The 16,511-nt window shown below is 39.7% G+C and overlaps 1 protein-coding gene across 1 annotated transcript; it reads left to right on the forward strand.

Annotated features, from left to right (window-relative positions):
- The first annotated feature begins 1,023 nt into the window (after positions 1-1,023).
- On the forward strand, positions 1,024-16,203 carry ubxn7 (UBX domain protein 7). The gene is made up of 11 exons (XM_031735599.2): positions 1,024-1,131; positions 6,144-6,297; positions 6,605-6,669; positions 6,802-6,867; positions 7,014-7,126; positions 8,341-8,487; positions 11,851-11,941; positions 12,412-12,542; positions 12,874-13,381; positions 14,976-15,055; positions 15,190-16,203. Exons 1-11 carry the CDS (start codon positions 1,026-1,028, stop codon positions 15,349-15,351), a joined length of 1,623 nt encoding a protein of 540 aa, XP_031591459.2. The 5' UTR covers positions 1,024-1,025; the 3' UTR covers positions 15,352-16,203.
- The last annotated feature ends 308 nt before the right edge of the window (positions 16,204-16,511 follow it).

The following is a 16,511-nucleotide window of genomic DNA, read 5'->3' on the forward strand; positions in this document are numbered from 1 at the left end:
AGATTTGGTGACTGTGTACGCAGTTTGAACAGAGTGAACTTATTCAAGAAACCATTTTGAGGTGATCTGTGCTCAAGTCTTCTATTGTTCAATTTGCCTGTAGGAACTCTTATCTGACAGTAGTGGCACCCGGTTTGGTCTTCTGCTGCTGTGGCTCATCTGGTTTAAGGTTTGACGTATTGTTTACTTAGAGATGCTGAAAGAAGTTTGGTTTGTCACCTCTGACCTGTGGTATCAACATGGCATTTTCACTCAGAGAACTGCTGCTCAATTGATATTTTCTGTTATTTTCAAACCATACTCTGTAAACCCTAGAGATGGTTATGTAGGAAAACCCTAGCAGATCAACACCTTCTTAAATATTCAGACCGGCCCGTCTAGCACCAACAACTATCCCATTTCTTCCCCATTCTGATGGTTGGTTTAAATTTAAGCAGGTAATCTTGACTTTGTCTACATGTCTAAATATGCTGAGTTGCTGCTATGGTATTGCTATTGGCTGATTTTGATATTTGCATTGATAAGCAGTTGAACAGGTGTACATAATGAAGTGACCAGTGAGTGTAGATGAGTGTAGATATGTTGACTGAATTATGACCAGGTAAATTATGTATGAAATATAGCAGTCTACACACAACATTATCATATGAATAACTCTGTGTCTACAGCACAGAAAATGTAACTAGCTGGTCTCAGTTTCTGAATATGAATTAAAGAAAGGTTTATATTTTTAGCAAAATAGCAGGAAAATAAAGAGAAATTTTATTAATTTTTATTACTAAGGTAGAAGGGTATATAATATAATATAATATAATATAATATAATATAATATAATATAATATAATATAATATAAAAAAACTGTATAAAAACTGTGTAAAATTCCAACACACGTATTTTTTTACGTAATAAGCCAGCAACGGCAATTGACTTTAGTTCATTAAAACTACATGACCCAGAATGCAGCACTATTGTTACGCATGGGGTCCGCGTCGCGCCGGGCAGGGGAAAAATTACGACTTTGCGCATGCGCCTCATCTATGTTGTTGTTTGTGGCGGTAAGATGGCGGCGCTCGGAGATACCTCAGCTCCGGGGGTGAACGGGTTAATACAACAATTCACAGCAATAACAGGTAAAAATAACATTTTAATTAGCGTTTATTTCACTCAGTGGATTTTTGTGCTCATATAGGAACACTTCCCTCGCCGGATAAATCTTGAAATCCGTGCGCAGATGAGAAAACGGGCGTTAAGTGTTGCTCTTGCTCCTGCGCTGCCAGTGGTTTGCAGAGGGGAAAAAGCACAGGCAGTTATCAGCTAAACTCAAGTGAAAGACTCGGAAAATGAACCTTTAAGCCGCCAGCTTTGAAAGTTATTTTTAATCATCACTTAAAAATGTCTGCTTTTCTTGTTAGTGCTCCTTACAGACACAATCTCGCTAACCTAGAGCGGTTTTTATGCTCTTTTTTTGCGTGGCGTGTTGCTCGATAATGTGGAATGGAGGTCGGCTGTTCAACATTTCCCTTCTTCATCACCACCAGCCAGACTTCATGTTGTTGCTGTCACTATGGCTCTGGCTGTGGCCCCAGACACTATTTATTGGTCACAACCTGAGGACTCCGAGTGTCAGCGCAGACACTATCTGTAGTTTATCAGCACTTTGACACAGTGGACGGTGTTTTTTAAGTTATTAAGCGGCAAAGAAGAGGGAGACTCTGTTCAGGGGCTGCTACTTGATACGGACATGCGCAGTACAGACGAAATCTCATCGTCGCCCCGCGGCACTCCGCTTATAAATACTACAGGTTCATTCAGATGTGGAGTGTCCAAATCACTGTCACGACGTTGTGGACTACCGCCATGTGTGACATTAAGGCTTTTTGCATTGTTCAGGTGTTTTCGCACATTTCCGTTTATTTACCAAACATCGCGTGGTATATGCGGAGCATTTCCGCCCACCAAACCTTTTCTGAACTGAAACTGAACTATCACGCGGTTGTTTGGCGTTAACTCATTTCACTATAGTGATATAGCGTTAGTTTAAGATGTGCTTTCTTTGTCCCAAAAGTTGGGGAAACTCAGTTAAATAAGTAAAGCATTTTTTTTTTCATTTAAAATCAAAATAAATATAAAAGGTAAAATAAATGTGTCCATTGTCAAAGTGACATGTGGTTGCTTCTGTGACCACATATACGGAAAAACAAGTAATCAAATACTAAGATACTACCAAGTTACTAAGTACTACGAGACTATGTTGTCACATGATAATAAAAGCATTTAATCCCTTGAGTGAATAAAACACGTGTGTATGTACTCATAATGTTTAGTGAGCTGGTTATAACTTTACTCTGGGCCTTATGTGGAACACTTATAGCATTACACAGTGAAGTTTGAACATTTAAGATTTTTTAATGAGGTCAGTGTTGCTGTTTGCCACACTCTGTGCTTTGCTTTCGCCCAGTTATATGATTTTATTGATACTGCTGACAGTGTTGTTAAATTATTGGTGAGGTTTGCATAAAGCAGAAAGAAGACTTGATCCAGTATAATACAAAAAAAGCGGACAAAAGGTTCACTGTCATGAGTTTGATGTGATGCTGGTAGGGATGGGTATCGTTTAGGTTTTATCCGATACCAGTGCCAAATTGGTACTTTTGAAACGGTGCTTGAATCTGTGCTTAAAGAATGGAGAACACAAACTTCGTCCAAAAACCTCTCATGTTTTTATTTTTAGCAGTCTCTTTTTTTCTGCAAAATGATAAGAACCGTAACAACATATAAACATCATCTGTGCAAAGATTTATGTTTTTAAAGTGAAACAGTGAAAATTACAGCTGTCAATACATGAATATCCAGACGTTGTACAAAAATGTCCAATTCTTGCACACAATTGGACACCATGCCACTTGATTTTTTTAGGTATTTAAGAGCAGTCATTAATTAATTTTATTAACATGCCTAAAAATGCTTTTTTTTAAAAATGCGTTTTTGAAGAATTAACCATACATTTACATGGTAATGGGCCTTTTCTGCCATGGAGCACTTAATTGGTCTCTGGCCCTTTAAAATCTGAGGGGCTGTAACTTTGGTTTCTTTTGGTCAATTTGCATGATTGACACCTCTTTTTAATTGTTTGAGCCAATATCTTGATGCATTCTCAATCATCCAGGGAAGTAAATCTCCAAAAGTTGAATCTGTTCATCTGGACGTAGCGTTTTGTGGGAGAAACGTTTCGTCACTCATCCAAGTGACTTCTTCAGTCTCAGAGTCTCAGCCAGTAGAGTCACAGTAACGATGCCATGTTCACGTTACGTCAACCAATCAGACGTTGTAATGCCAAAACCCACGTGGGCCCAAATTTACTGCATGTGACGTCTGTCCAGTCACGTGTCTATAGGTGGGTCTAAAATGGAGGTTGTTGACGGAAAACGACTCTGATGCAGCTAGGTAGGCGTGGTAACTGCTGATAATCACATGGCTACCGGCTACCGGAGAAAATAACGGAGGAAATCTGGACGGTAAGCCAATGTCTGTCTTAGCGCATTTGCGCCGCTGTGTGTTTTTGTGGTCTTCTTTTGCCGCTCATTCAGTGAATTTTGGTCAGAGTGTGGTGAAACTTGGTATTTGGAATTGGTGATAGCGCTGGAAGATAACCAGCCTATCTTTAGCCGGTTACATGAAGTCTGGAGAATTTCTGGTTCGCCTTGTTTGTATAGCGGACTTGTGCGCATTTACATAACTGCTCGTTTAATCATGGCTTGTTTTCGTTGAGTTTGGTGGTTGTAGAAATGGTTTATATGACATTTTAGCTGAGATTCAGAGGTTTCTGTGGATACCACACGTCTGGACTTATATTTCTCACCCGTGTTATAACCAATTAAACGTGATCTCCTCCTTTTGCTCATGGTACCGGGCGTGGGGCTTAAAGCACTTGTTGCAGGCTGCTGAGTTTGCATCTTTTGCTGTGAAGTACAGCCAGACTTTTGACCGCTTCGCCTTGGGCATTTTAATCTGTAGCTCTGCTCTAAAAGAACATACGCACCTGGGCCCGCCTACTATCCTTGTAAAGGTAAAATGATTGGCTAGAATCCAAAGTGTATGACATCTCAAGAAAAAAAAAAGCACCGAAATAAAGCACCAAAATGTGCGCTGCTTTTCGGTCTGGTTACTACCGTTTATGTCAGAACCGAAACCGGTACCCATCCCTAGATGCTGGTGACACCTTGGTGTAGTGGTTAGTACCGCTTTGGAATCCATCCTTGGTACTCCAGCTTCCTCTAATAGTCCAAAGACATGCTTGTTTAATTGGTGATTCTAAATTGGCTGTAGGTGTGAATGTGATGGACTGGGAACATGTCCAGTGTGCCCTGCCTTTCTATGAAACTTGGGATAGGCTCCAGCCTTATGTGACCTCACAAGTGAAAGATGGATAGCTAGACTGTGATATACCACTCTCAGAAAAACATGAGCATTGTAATATAGTAACTAGGGATTGAGGAAAAAAATGATAGAGCGAAGTATGATGATATTTTGTGTAGTGATGTTGTATGAATACAGGGACACTAAATATTGCTATTTTCTTAAAAAAGTTTAAATACCCTGGGAATACTGCAAACAAGGAGGCTGATCTAATGCACCACCATCCCGAGATAACGTTAGCCAAGCAAAATTAAACTAAATCAACTCAACTGAAAAACTATCCAACACTGGTGACACTTAGCTTGACAAAGCAACTACCTAATTCACAGCTAATGGCTAATTCAAATGAGTAAAAATAGGACAACGGCTTCCTTGTATATAAAGATAATAGGCTGTATTTAATATTTTTATATTCTGTGACCACAACTTGAGCTAACCAAATGTTTATGGCATTGGTGATTGCACGGGTTGCCTGATAGGTGGTAACCTTTCTGCAAACAGTAACAGTCTCACTTGGACTGACTGCAATCAGCTTCAGAGAGATTGTTGGAAGTTTACAAATAATTGCGTCTAATTTATTCATGTAGACAGATTGCTAACATGTTGCCATCGGTCTGAATGAGTCGTGAGCACAGCTCGAGGAGGACTGAAGTGGCTGCCCACTGGTTGTATTCTGGTAATATTTCTCACCCCAACTGGTTGCAGCAGTTGGCCGCCTTTCCCTGAGCCTGGTTCTGCTGGAGGTTTCTTCCTGTTAAAAGGGAGTTTTTCCTTCCCACTGTCGCCAAAGTGCTTGCTCATAGGGGGTGATATGATTGTTGGGTTTTTCTCTGTATGTATTGTTGTAGGGTCTACCTTACAGTATGAAGCACCTTGAGGCAACTGTTGTTGTGATTTATTAATAAATTGAATTAAAGATGAATTATGAACAGGAAGGTTGCTGAGTGTAACTGTTAAATGTTAATTTCTGTGTATATAGACAGCAACAGATATGTGATTTTCAACAAATTGTCACAGTTAATTGCTGTATTAACTAAAATAGACTGCATTTAGTTACCAGCTTGACCGCATTTATTTGCAGACCAATAGCAGACTGTCTTATGGCAACATTTATGGCAGGTTTTAGTGACAGTGTTGGTTTGCTTGACAGTCTTTTATACCAAAAAAATATAAAAAAAATATTTTATCACACTAATGTAATTAGGGCCTGGCCAATAATTTTTTTTTAACACAAATACCAATATTTGATTTTCAGCCAGTATATTGTTTTATTTTGTTTAGGCAGTCAAAACAAAAAATGTTTGTCATGTGTGGTTATTTATGATTCCCTACTAAGATAATATGACAATGAATTTTAAAAATAAACTTTTATTGTCACGAGAAGTGGTAGATTACTCCTTTATACTCTGCCCAAGTCTGCTTAGATTAGCAGGTTGTTGTTTGTGGTGATTCAAACATGAGTTGCCAACAGGAAAAAAACAGAGTGCCCTCTAGTGGGCAAACTATACAACGTTATTCATTTTTATTTATCGGCATCTATGAGATTTCCAATATGGATATATTAGCAAATACCTTATAGCTACTGGTTGAAAATATCGGTCAGCTGATATTTGGCTCTAAAATACAATGTGCCACTATGAATTTCTCAATGTTATTTGTTAATCTGTAAACATTTGTGAATGCATTGTGCTCATGGTTAGTGCCTAAATATCTAACTCTCTTCCAGGAGCCACAGAGAGCGTAGGAAAACATATGCTGGAAGCATGCAACAACAACCTGGAGATGGCAGTGACCATGTTCCTAGATGGAGGCGGGATTGCAGAGGAGCCCAGCACCAGCTCCAGTTCTGCAGCGTCAAGCAGCAGAGCGCCCTCTACAGAGTAAGCTGTGACTTTTCTCTACAAGCCTACATCAGACAAAAGTAAAACAAAATCCACAGAGTTAGTTTGTTTGCTTTGATCATGTTTTATTTCAAAAATAGAAATATTCAAATTTTCTGCTGATTGTTTATCTAAGCTTAGAATCTGTGTTTACCACAAGCTGACAGGAAACGAAAAATAGCATTCGTTTCATTGCTTCCTTATCATACTAAATGTTGATTGTTTCTAATATGATTATAGATCTTTTACAGCTGATTGCTTTTCTACATAAATAACTCTGTATATGTTGCCTTCATGCCTTCCTCAGTGAAGTGCGGGCTCCAATTCCTCAGAAGCAGGACATATTGGTGGAACCAGAACCCCTTTTTGGAGGTATGTTGCTGCTTTTATTTGTCAGTCCTGCTTAAGGCAAAGAAATCTTGATGTAGACTACCAGCTGTCTGTAAAGATGATGATGATTTTTTTATTTGTTTACTTATTTATTTTTTTATTACATATATTCAGTGCCAAAGCGAAGAAGACCTGCTCGATCAATATTTGATGGTTTCCGAGACTTTCAGACGGAAACAAGTGAGTATTTTCCAAAATGTACAAGTTAAAGCAAATCAAATGTGGTAGTGCTGTTTCCTAACAATCACCATTAAAGTCTGTCTCATTTTTCTGTTGTGGCATCTTAACTTCCAGTAATGACTGAATGAATGTTTTTCTGTTCCTAGTCCGCCAGGAACAGGAGCTGCGTAACGGTGGAACAGTGGATAAGAAACTGAGCACCCTGGCAGACCTTTTCCGTCCTCCCATTGAGCTCATGCACAAAGGCAGCTTTGAGACGGTGAGGAGTCACTCACAGGACACTGTACCCCACACCTTTATTCAGCCTGTGTGAACTTTCAGCCAAATTTTAGATGATGACTGAGTAGGTAGATGGTGAAAACCTGCAATGTCATGCCTCCTTGCTTGTGATCGCACACCGCTCATGCGAAAACCTGTTCCCCCAAAAAGTTGGGAGGACTAAAATTTGTGTAAAAGCAGATTGCAATTATTTGTCATAACACAAATTTGAGTGTTTGTAGTGAAAGAAACAACATCAAATGCTTAAAATTAGAATTTTTCTCATCATCTGGAAAGGACACACTATGTTTTTCCCACTAGTTTGACTGCTTTGGAAGGGGCAGATATTTCAAAACAGCATGACCCCCACCTAAGGAAACACTGGGAAATGCTAGATGATATATACAGGTTTTAGAGCAAAATACGCCACCATTAAGGGGACTTTCCTTTTTTCTAACTTTAGGGAGTTGGTGCCAAAAATAGATATTTGTAATTATTTAGAAAATGTACCAGTATCATTTCCTAAACGTATGCCAATATAAACAAAGACAGTAGAATTTTTAGCATGGTTTCAAAGAACTTCGACTTTAGTCGTAGTAACGTGATATTTAGAATCTCAAAAAGATCATTGCCTTTATTTTTTTATTTTGTAAATACATGCAGTAAGAAACATAGTTTTAAATATCTCTATATAGAATTATTATCACTTTGACCTTCAGATCATTCTATTGACCTTGAAGGAGAGGTCAGAGGTCAAATGTGACATATTTTAAATCTTTATACACTATTTTCTATATATTGACAGTATTTACCACAATATTCAGAGTCACAGTCACTAAGTCTTTTAATGGATTGTTAACACGACCCCACCCCTAAATATTTTTTCATCAGAATACATACAAAAAATTTCAATAAAAATTTCATTTACAGACAGAATTGCACACAACAACACACACAAGAATCAAGAACCGAATTTTTCACTTTCAGCATTTGATTTGTAGTTTTTGAACTATTTCCAGTTGAAATTAAGGTTTCAGTTCATTGTAAATAATCTTTTTTCTTAGTTAATTTTATTATTTGTTCTCCACCAAGCAAAAGATATGTTTTGCGTTTAAATCAAGACTTGCAGACTTAATGATTTCCATCATAAAGTAAATTTGTCTTTGTAAATCGTGAATTCCCTCTAATTCCATATGTCTTTCTTTATGTTTGTAGGCTAAAGACTGTGGACAGATGGAAAACAAATGGCTAATGATCAACATACAAAATGTTCAGGACTTTGCCTGCCAGTGTCTGAACAGAGATGTGTGGAGTAATGATTCAGTGAAGACCATCATCAGAGAACACTTCATATTCTGGCAGGTATGAGGTTTTAAGAGCGCAGTGTGGTGTTTTCTATGATGCATGGCGTTATTCATGAGGGAATTTATTTAGTCCATCCATCCATCTACAGTTTGGTAGTTAGGTGTTAGCACCATCATCTCACAGCAAGAAGGTCCTGGGTTTGAATCCACTGGGTAGCGCAGGCCTTTCTGCATGGAGTTTGTATGTTCTCCCTGTGTGTGTGGGTTTCCTCTGGGTACTTGCTCCTACAGACCAAAGACATGCATTTATAAAGTTTGGGTTTTTTGTTCTACACAGGGTATAAAACGATTTTTTTTAAACCTGTAGGCCATACCTATCATGCATGTTGTATTTTTTCCCATGTATGGACAAAATTTAACAATGGTATAACATTAATTGCAGCTCAGTCTGTAGCAGTGCCACAATCAACACCTCTGGTTTATGCTACCAGAGCACTTAAACAAATACCACCCTAATTCTTGCAACGAATACAGCAAGCCAAACCAAAAAGTACATCAAGCCTACATGTTCACAATAACGAGCAGATGTGCCTGCTTCCGAGCAGTTGAGACCGTCTTACACGTCTGCTGTGTGTAGGTGTCACTGCAGTCACATGCTGCTTATAGCAGATGGCAAACGACTGGCTTGTTCGTGGGTGGGGCGAAACAACTGCTGGAATGTCATATTGTAAGATGTGGATTATAGTCTTTAGAAAATGCAGTACTTGTTGATCAAAGGTGTTTAAAGTCTGTTTCGTGTTTAAAATTGCCTCACTACACCTACCCCTACTGGTAGGTGTAGTGAGGTGAAGTAGCAATCATTGAGCAAAGATGGGAAAGTATATTTTCAGAGCTGTAAAAAAAACAAAAGACAAAAAAAAGAAGCAATTTTACCACTTAGAGGTAAAAGGTTGGTGGGTATTGGTGAGTGAGGCTTTTCTGTTTCTGAAGTGGGGTGTGGCAGAGTAAGAAGTAGAAAACTCTGGTCCTGTTAGCTCTACAGGGCTTAAAGTGAGAGTAAAAGTTCAAAGTCATGGGCTATGGAGAGGAGCAGCACAGTGGTGCAGCTGTTAGCCTCAAGATGGTCCCAGCTTGGGCCTTTTGGTGAATAGTTTTCATGTTCTATGCATAAATGCAGGAGTTCTTCCTGTTAAAAGGAAGTTGTTTTTTTTCCTACTGTCACCAAGTGCTTGCTCATAAGGGGTCATATACTGTAATTACTGTAGGGTCTTTATCTTATATATACCTAATATAAATTGTCTTCAGACGACTATTACTGTGAATTGGCGCCATATAAATAAAAAAGAATTTAATTGAATTCCTCACACAGTCCATAGAAGACATGGATGTTAGGTTAACTGGTAAATCTAAATTGGCTGCATGTGTGAATGTGAGTGTGTCAGTCTCGCTGTGTTAGTCCCATGACAGACTGGCAACCTGTCCAGGCTGTACTCCAGCTGAGATAGGCTCGAGCCCGACTGTAACTCTGAACTGGATAAGTGGAAGAAAATGGGTGGATGATGGCAGGGCTCACAAAATCGCTAGCCCGACGTCCCAGGGCTAGCGATTTTTCCAGTCGGGCTACCAAAATCTATCTCAGCCCTGCCCGTCGGGCTATCATAGGAAGGAAAAATATATGTCAGTGCTTTTGCATTCTTTCGGACATGTAGCTGGGTAATTATGTCATTGGCATCGATGAGCCACTGTCAATATGTGACGTATTGAAATCGCGTTTGAATTTGCGCTTGTTTTTTGCTTTCACTTTGCAATCGCGCGAACTGTGTATAGAGAGCGACAGTACTGATTGGTGAGTGACGATTAATTGCGCACCAATTCCTCTGACATCGTCTCATCAATCGTTAGCTTACTATGCAAACGTGACAAGTGAAATCTCCCACAGCAAGCTTAAACATGTAAGAGGTTGATCGCGCAGAGAATCGCTGAGTGTTATGTGAGTGCGTGTGTAAAAGCAGCAGGATATATATTTTAGTTCTGCTGAGCCAAATAAGACAGGTCAGGGTGAAGAAGTGACAGCCAAAGAAAAGCTTACCACAAAACGGAAAAGTTATGACAAATCAGACTATAAGGCAAAAAGAAAGTGCAGCTTTATGGTTTCATGGACAAAAGAATTTCTGTGGCTTCAATATGACAAGCTAAATAACCAGGGGTGCACATAAGTGGTCCGCAGGTGCACATTCGCTGTCAAAATAAAAAACGCGCACCAGATAAGAAGTTGCAACGCGTGTTTGCGTACATATGATTTTCTGGAGGAGGACAGACATTTGTTTAGAACTCTTAAAGATGTCGAAGAAGCTCCTTTAAGCAATTACTTTGGTGTTCCCCCACCTCCAAAGAAATGTCAGAAGGAGTCCGAACCGCAAAAGAAGCGTATTCTCGGAAAAGTGGTTGCTAAACAAATGATGAACGCACAGAGATTTGGTGTAGAATGTGCCGTGAAAGTCCCACTCTAGCGGACAAAAACAGTGCCTTTTAATGGGCGCAAACGCGCGTTGCATCTTCTTATCTGGTGTGCGTCTTTTATTTTGACAGCGAATGCGCACATGCGGACCACTTATGTGCACCCGTGTAAATAACATAATGTTCTGCCAGGTGTGTTGTTGGTTTTCCGTCGATTTCTGAGTCGACAAGCGCCTTTGTTACTGGGACCAGTAATTTTAAGAAAGACCCCCATTAGAACCCATGAGAAATGCAAGAAATGCATTATTGCTCAGTCTGCAATATCTTTCCCAGAACAAACACCATTTGCAAATAACATACTAAAAATAAACCTGAAAAATCTGTTTAGAACAGCGTACTATGTTGCAAAGAGTGAACTACCATTGGCAAAATTTAGCAGTCTTTGCAAACTTCTAAAAGCAAATATCCTAGATCTTGGTTCCACTTATCTCTTACCCGTGACTTCAGTGGAAATTTCAAATTCAGGATCTGACACAGACTGATTCATGTTCTACACAGTTCTTACAAGTTCATAGAAATTTCTGTTCAATTAGAACCAAGTATTTGAGTTAATGATTGTAATTTTTATACAATGTTGTAATTTGTGTTTCAACAATTTTTTGATTAATGTTTTGTTTCTGTTACAATATTATACTTTAATGTATAATATTGTAAAGGAAACAAAACATCAATCAAAAAAATTGCTCTCTTTTTTATTCGGGCTACTTAAATTTATTTTGGGCTACCAAAAACTGAAGAGTGCCTGCCCGAAGGGCTACCAAGGATTTTGAAATTTTGCGAGCCCTGGATGGAAAGTTGTGGAGGGAGGTGCTTTTCCAAAGCAGTCCACCCGTCTTTGCATTATACAGTGTGGGCACACTTTAAGTCCAGTTTATATTCTATTGTTCATGTTCTTTCTCTGCAGGTATATCATGATAGTGAAGAGGGACAAAGATACATCCAGTTCTATAAGCTGAACAAGTTTCCCTACATTTCGATCCTGGATCCACGCACAGGTGAGTGTTTGTGGAAGGCTGATTGGTGATGTACGAACACACTCAGACCATTGAGTTGTTTCCAGCTGATCAAGAAAACAAACAAATAAGTGACTTACTGGCAAGATTAAAGTACAGCTCTCACTCTGAGAGGCTTATGAAAGCAGTTTTTATTATAATTGCACAGAAAGATGATGTCTGCATGCATAATTTTTGTAAGACGTGAATAGTGTTATGAAAAATAATTTAAATGTCAGTAGTCTTCAAGAAGCTTGAATAACAGTGTTTATATCAGGAAATGGGATTGAAGCAATACTAAAGCGACAAACAATTTGATATTATGTCACAATAAACTGCGTAAATCTGCACTGTTGATCTAAACTGATGTGTGCGTCTCTCTCTCTCTTTTGTTATAATTAAATACTTAATTATTTCCTGCTTTTGGTGGCTGTTATTATTGACCAGTTCTGTTCAAACCATGTTCACATTAGGTCAAAAAATGGTGGAGTGGAACCAGCTGGATGTGGCGTCGTTCCTGGAGCAGGCAACTGGCTTCCTGGCAGAGCACGGGCAGCTCGACGGGCCGTCCTGCCACGCACCTCCTGCCAAACGAGCTCGCTCTGTGGGTCTCTCATCTCATGTGTCACCTCTAATTCCCTCTATGTTTCTGCTCTAATAAGAGCCCCTCGCTCCTGCTGTGACTCTGCTGGAATTTCCTCAGTCACACCTCTGATCAGTTTTAGAGGCATCTGGGATGTTTTTTAGGATTTTGCATCACAGCTTCAGGGTTTGGATAAATGTCATGCTATCATCCATATCAGCATATTTTAGTGCTGTGATATTTGATGTTGTCAGTGTCATGCAGCCATCCATATTGTTATAAGTCTTTGTGTTGCTTTACTCATATCTTTGTTACTTTTTTTTTAACAGTTGTACACTATTTTATCTTTTAGGAGAGTTTAATCGATGCCAGTGAAGACAGTCAGTTGGAGGCAGCAATCCGAGCTTCTCTACAAGAGACCCACTACGAGTCCTCAAATGTCCCCGAACCCCCCGATTCTCCTCGATCAGACGACGAATCGGATGCAGAGCCTTTCTCTGACAGCGAAGGGCCTTTCTCTGTTGACGGCTCAGACAGCGAGACGCCAGCACCCCATGAAGAGAAAAGTTCGACCGGCAAACACACTGCGACCCCCTCTGCAGCCACTGCAGCCCAGCAGCGTCTTCATCCTGATAGCTCCACTTCTTCCTACAGAAAATCACCGTACAAAGAAAACAACCACAGTCACAAGAAAGAGGAGAGCAAAAAGAACCACCTGGAGCCCTCGGCTCCCGGGCCTCGTCATCCCCAGCCTGATTCAGACTCTGGTGGGAATCACTGCGCCCCACTACCTGAAAGCGCAGGAACTTCGAAGATCAGCACCACCACAACCTGTGATGTGGACTGTCCTGAGGACAATGGTACGACAAATGAAAAGTATTTTAGGTTTCATGAGTGTGTGTGTGTGTGTGTGTGTGTCTGTTTTCGATGCAACCATAATAAGCTGAGCAGCAAGTTTGCTTTAAAAAAACAACAAAAATCTAAAGGCCTTTGCGGACTTGCAAACTCTGTCCGAATATTTTGTGCACTACAGTGTCAACCTATTTCACTGGATGAATTTGTGACTTTTATTCGCATTTGGAAAAATAAACAGATCTGCCCAGACAGACTACTGCACTGTAGTTCAAAGTGCATCAATACTGAATATACAATGATATGGAAATAGTAAAATAATGCTGTTTAGCCACAGGCTCGGAGCTAGACACTGCTCCGGGTCAATCAGCTCTCTGAAATTATTTCTCTTCCTCCTCAGTTGCGGTTCCAACTCTTTCAAAAACAGCTCAAACTGTCCTGCTGACATCCTGAAATATTTACAGAAGCAGTCGTGGTGCTGCTTCAACTCCTTGATCAAACCATGAAATTGTCCCTACTGCTGCCTTCTCATGAGAATTTGATGATGTTCTTGTTTAGAAACATCAGGACCATCATCATCATCGCTTGATGTTGATGTTATCTTTTCACGTCACATTTTTTTTCAGGCGAATTTTCTGCAAACTGCAATGCTTTCTGTGTGCATCTGCGTTACACCACAAGTTTGGATCCCAAAAATTTGCTCAGGGTATTAAATCCCACTTATGCCAACATATTGTTTGTGATATGACCCTTAATCCTACTGTACTATTTGATCCCTTTGGCTGGATTTAACATTAGTTTTATTGCTGGAGTGTTTGTTTCAATCAAAATATGTACCATATATGACCAGTGAAGATTGGTACTCGGCACTAGATTTGCTGACGGTTTCTACAGTCACATCCCTTGCAGAATGTGGTGGTTGTGTGTTGCTTTTACTTGGCGAGACCCAAGTGATTAGTATGTTAGTGGTTTCACTCGTCTTGTCTAATGACAGTCTGGTGTAATATCTGTGTGCAGGTACCTTCTAGTGGTTGTAGTTCAGGAACGTAGACAGAAAAAGCAATGAATGTAGCTACTGTGACGTCACCTATTGGTTAGTAAAGTCGTGTCATAAAACCTCAAGCCGAGCATTTTTCCCTGTTGCCACCTTCACCGCCACTCCACTAGTCCGAATACTGACGTCTCTACTGACAGCCTAATACCTTCGTCGTTTTGAAAGCAGAGCGTGACAAGGCCTCTATAGAACTATAGTCTATGAGTCGGAGGAGTTGCCCTCTGCTGACCATTAAATAGAATGCAAGTTCAAGGCAATTTATATTGGCTTCGCTTTTCAGACCCTCTAGGCCAGCCTCCTCCATACTGTCTATGGAAGTATCTGCTAGAGTAGTGATTCCTGTGTTTGTTCTTGGACATATTAAGAAATCTAAACACAGTCTCTCAGCTGGACACACAGGTGTAGCTGTTAGGTCAAAGATCAATCCATTGTTTATCTATGTGATGTGTGTTTTTTATGCTTTCTGACCTATGTGTTCTGGCATTTTTAAGTATAGTGGCTTTTCGGTTCTGACAGCATCATCTTAGAAATTGTTTTGTTTTTAATAGGTCCCAAAGCCAGGTTGATGCTCCGCTACCCCGATGGACAGAGAGAGCAAATTTCATTGTCTTCTAAAGCAAAACTTTTGGTGAGTGAACCCCAAAATCACTGATATTCAAGTAAAATAAACAATAGTACATGTTTAGAATGCCTAATAAACATGGCAACATTTTTTTAAAATCTTTTTTTCCCCTACTTTCCAAATTATATTCTCTCTTTAAGGCCCTGGTAAGACATGTCCAGTCCAAGGGTTATCCTAACGAACGCTTCGAACTCGTCACCAACTTCCCCAGAAGGAAGCTCGCCCACTTGGACTATGACATCACGCTGCAGGAGGCAGGGCTGTGTCCACAGGAGACTGTATTTGTGCAGGAGAGGAACTAGCCTTCCAGACACACTCACTTTTCGCTTGTCTGTATCTCTGGTAGACCTCACCCTTTCACCAATGATGTGGGATGATGTTACTGGCCTTGATCCCATAACCGTTTGTTCTGGAGGTGGCCCTGGTGTTTGCCAAGACAGATAAGGGTGGATGGGCTACTTTCACCGCCACTCCACTAGTCCGAATACTGACGTCTCTACTGACAGCCTAATACCTTTGTAGTGCTCTACAATTGGCCAGTAAGGTGTAGTGGATGCCAGCAGTCTTTAATGTTTTTAATAAACTATATACTCTGCTCTGAGGCAGGCCTCATTTAGTTTTCAAAACTGAGGCTTATCAGAACAGAATATATATCATATAGCTCGTCTTCAATTAAAAAGTTTAAAAAAAAAGAAAGAAGAAAAAAACACAAATAATAGATCACTAATTGATGATGGGCCACCAGGGACTTGTACAAAGAGACTTTTACCTCCCAGAAAGGACATTAAATCAGTCAGAGTTTATTTTCTAGCTCTTCTTGTTATTTTCTCTACCTGGGACAGGTAAAGGGAGGCTCATTCTTGTTTATTTTGACCCAAATTTGGTCTCTCACTCAGTCATTGTTGAAACAGTTGTAATTATTTGGAAGGCAGGGGCGCTAAGAGGCCAGGTCCAAAAATTACAAAGTTGTGAAAATGTGTCTTTTGATACAGAAGGGAATGAATAAAAGGTGGTACATCTCATCAGTCACACCTACACTGTACAGAGATGGCTTAGAGAGACTGATATTTCGATGTAGTCATTGTTTCCTTTCTTTTTTATATGCTGCCAAGAAAATATGCTGATGTTGAAATATAACCACCAGAAAACAAAAAGAGAGGTTCTGCTTCATCTTTTTTTTTTTTTTTTAATTATTTTGAATCGTTTGTGTGGCTTTAATTTAAAGTTAAAACCCCAAACTTTTGAACAGCTAACAGAGTAAATAACGTCAGATTCAGCTGGAACTACTGAGAACACAAATTTGTAGTGCACCTCACTTTAAAGATTAAGCATTTTTAGTGTGTCCATACTACGTTTTGACATGTTTTATTCATGGAGCCTCGGTGATACCAGTAAGAGTATTTTACATCTTATGTGTAATGTACACTTCTCAAAAAAATGACGGGAACACTTGATCATCACA

Source organism: Oreochromis aureus, linkage group 18 (assembly GCF_013358895.1).
Source record: "Oreochromis aureus strain Israel breed Guangdong linkage group 18, ZZ_aureus, whole genome shotgun sequence".
Taxonomy (NCBI): Eukaryota; Metazoa; Chordata; class Actinopteri; order Cichliformes; family Cichlidae; genus Oreochromis; species Oreochromis aureus.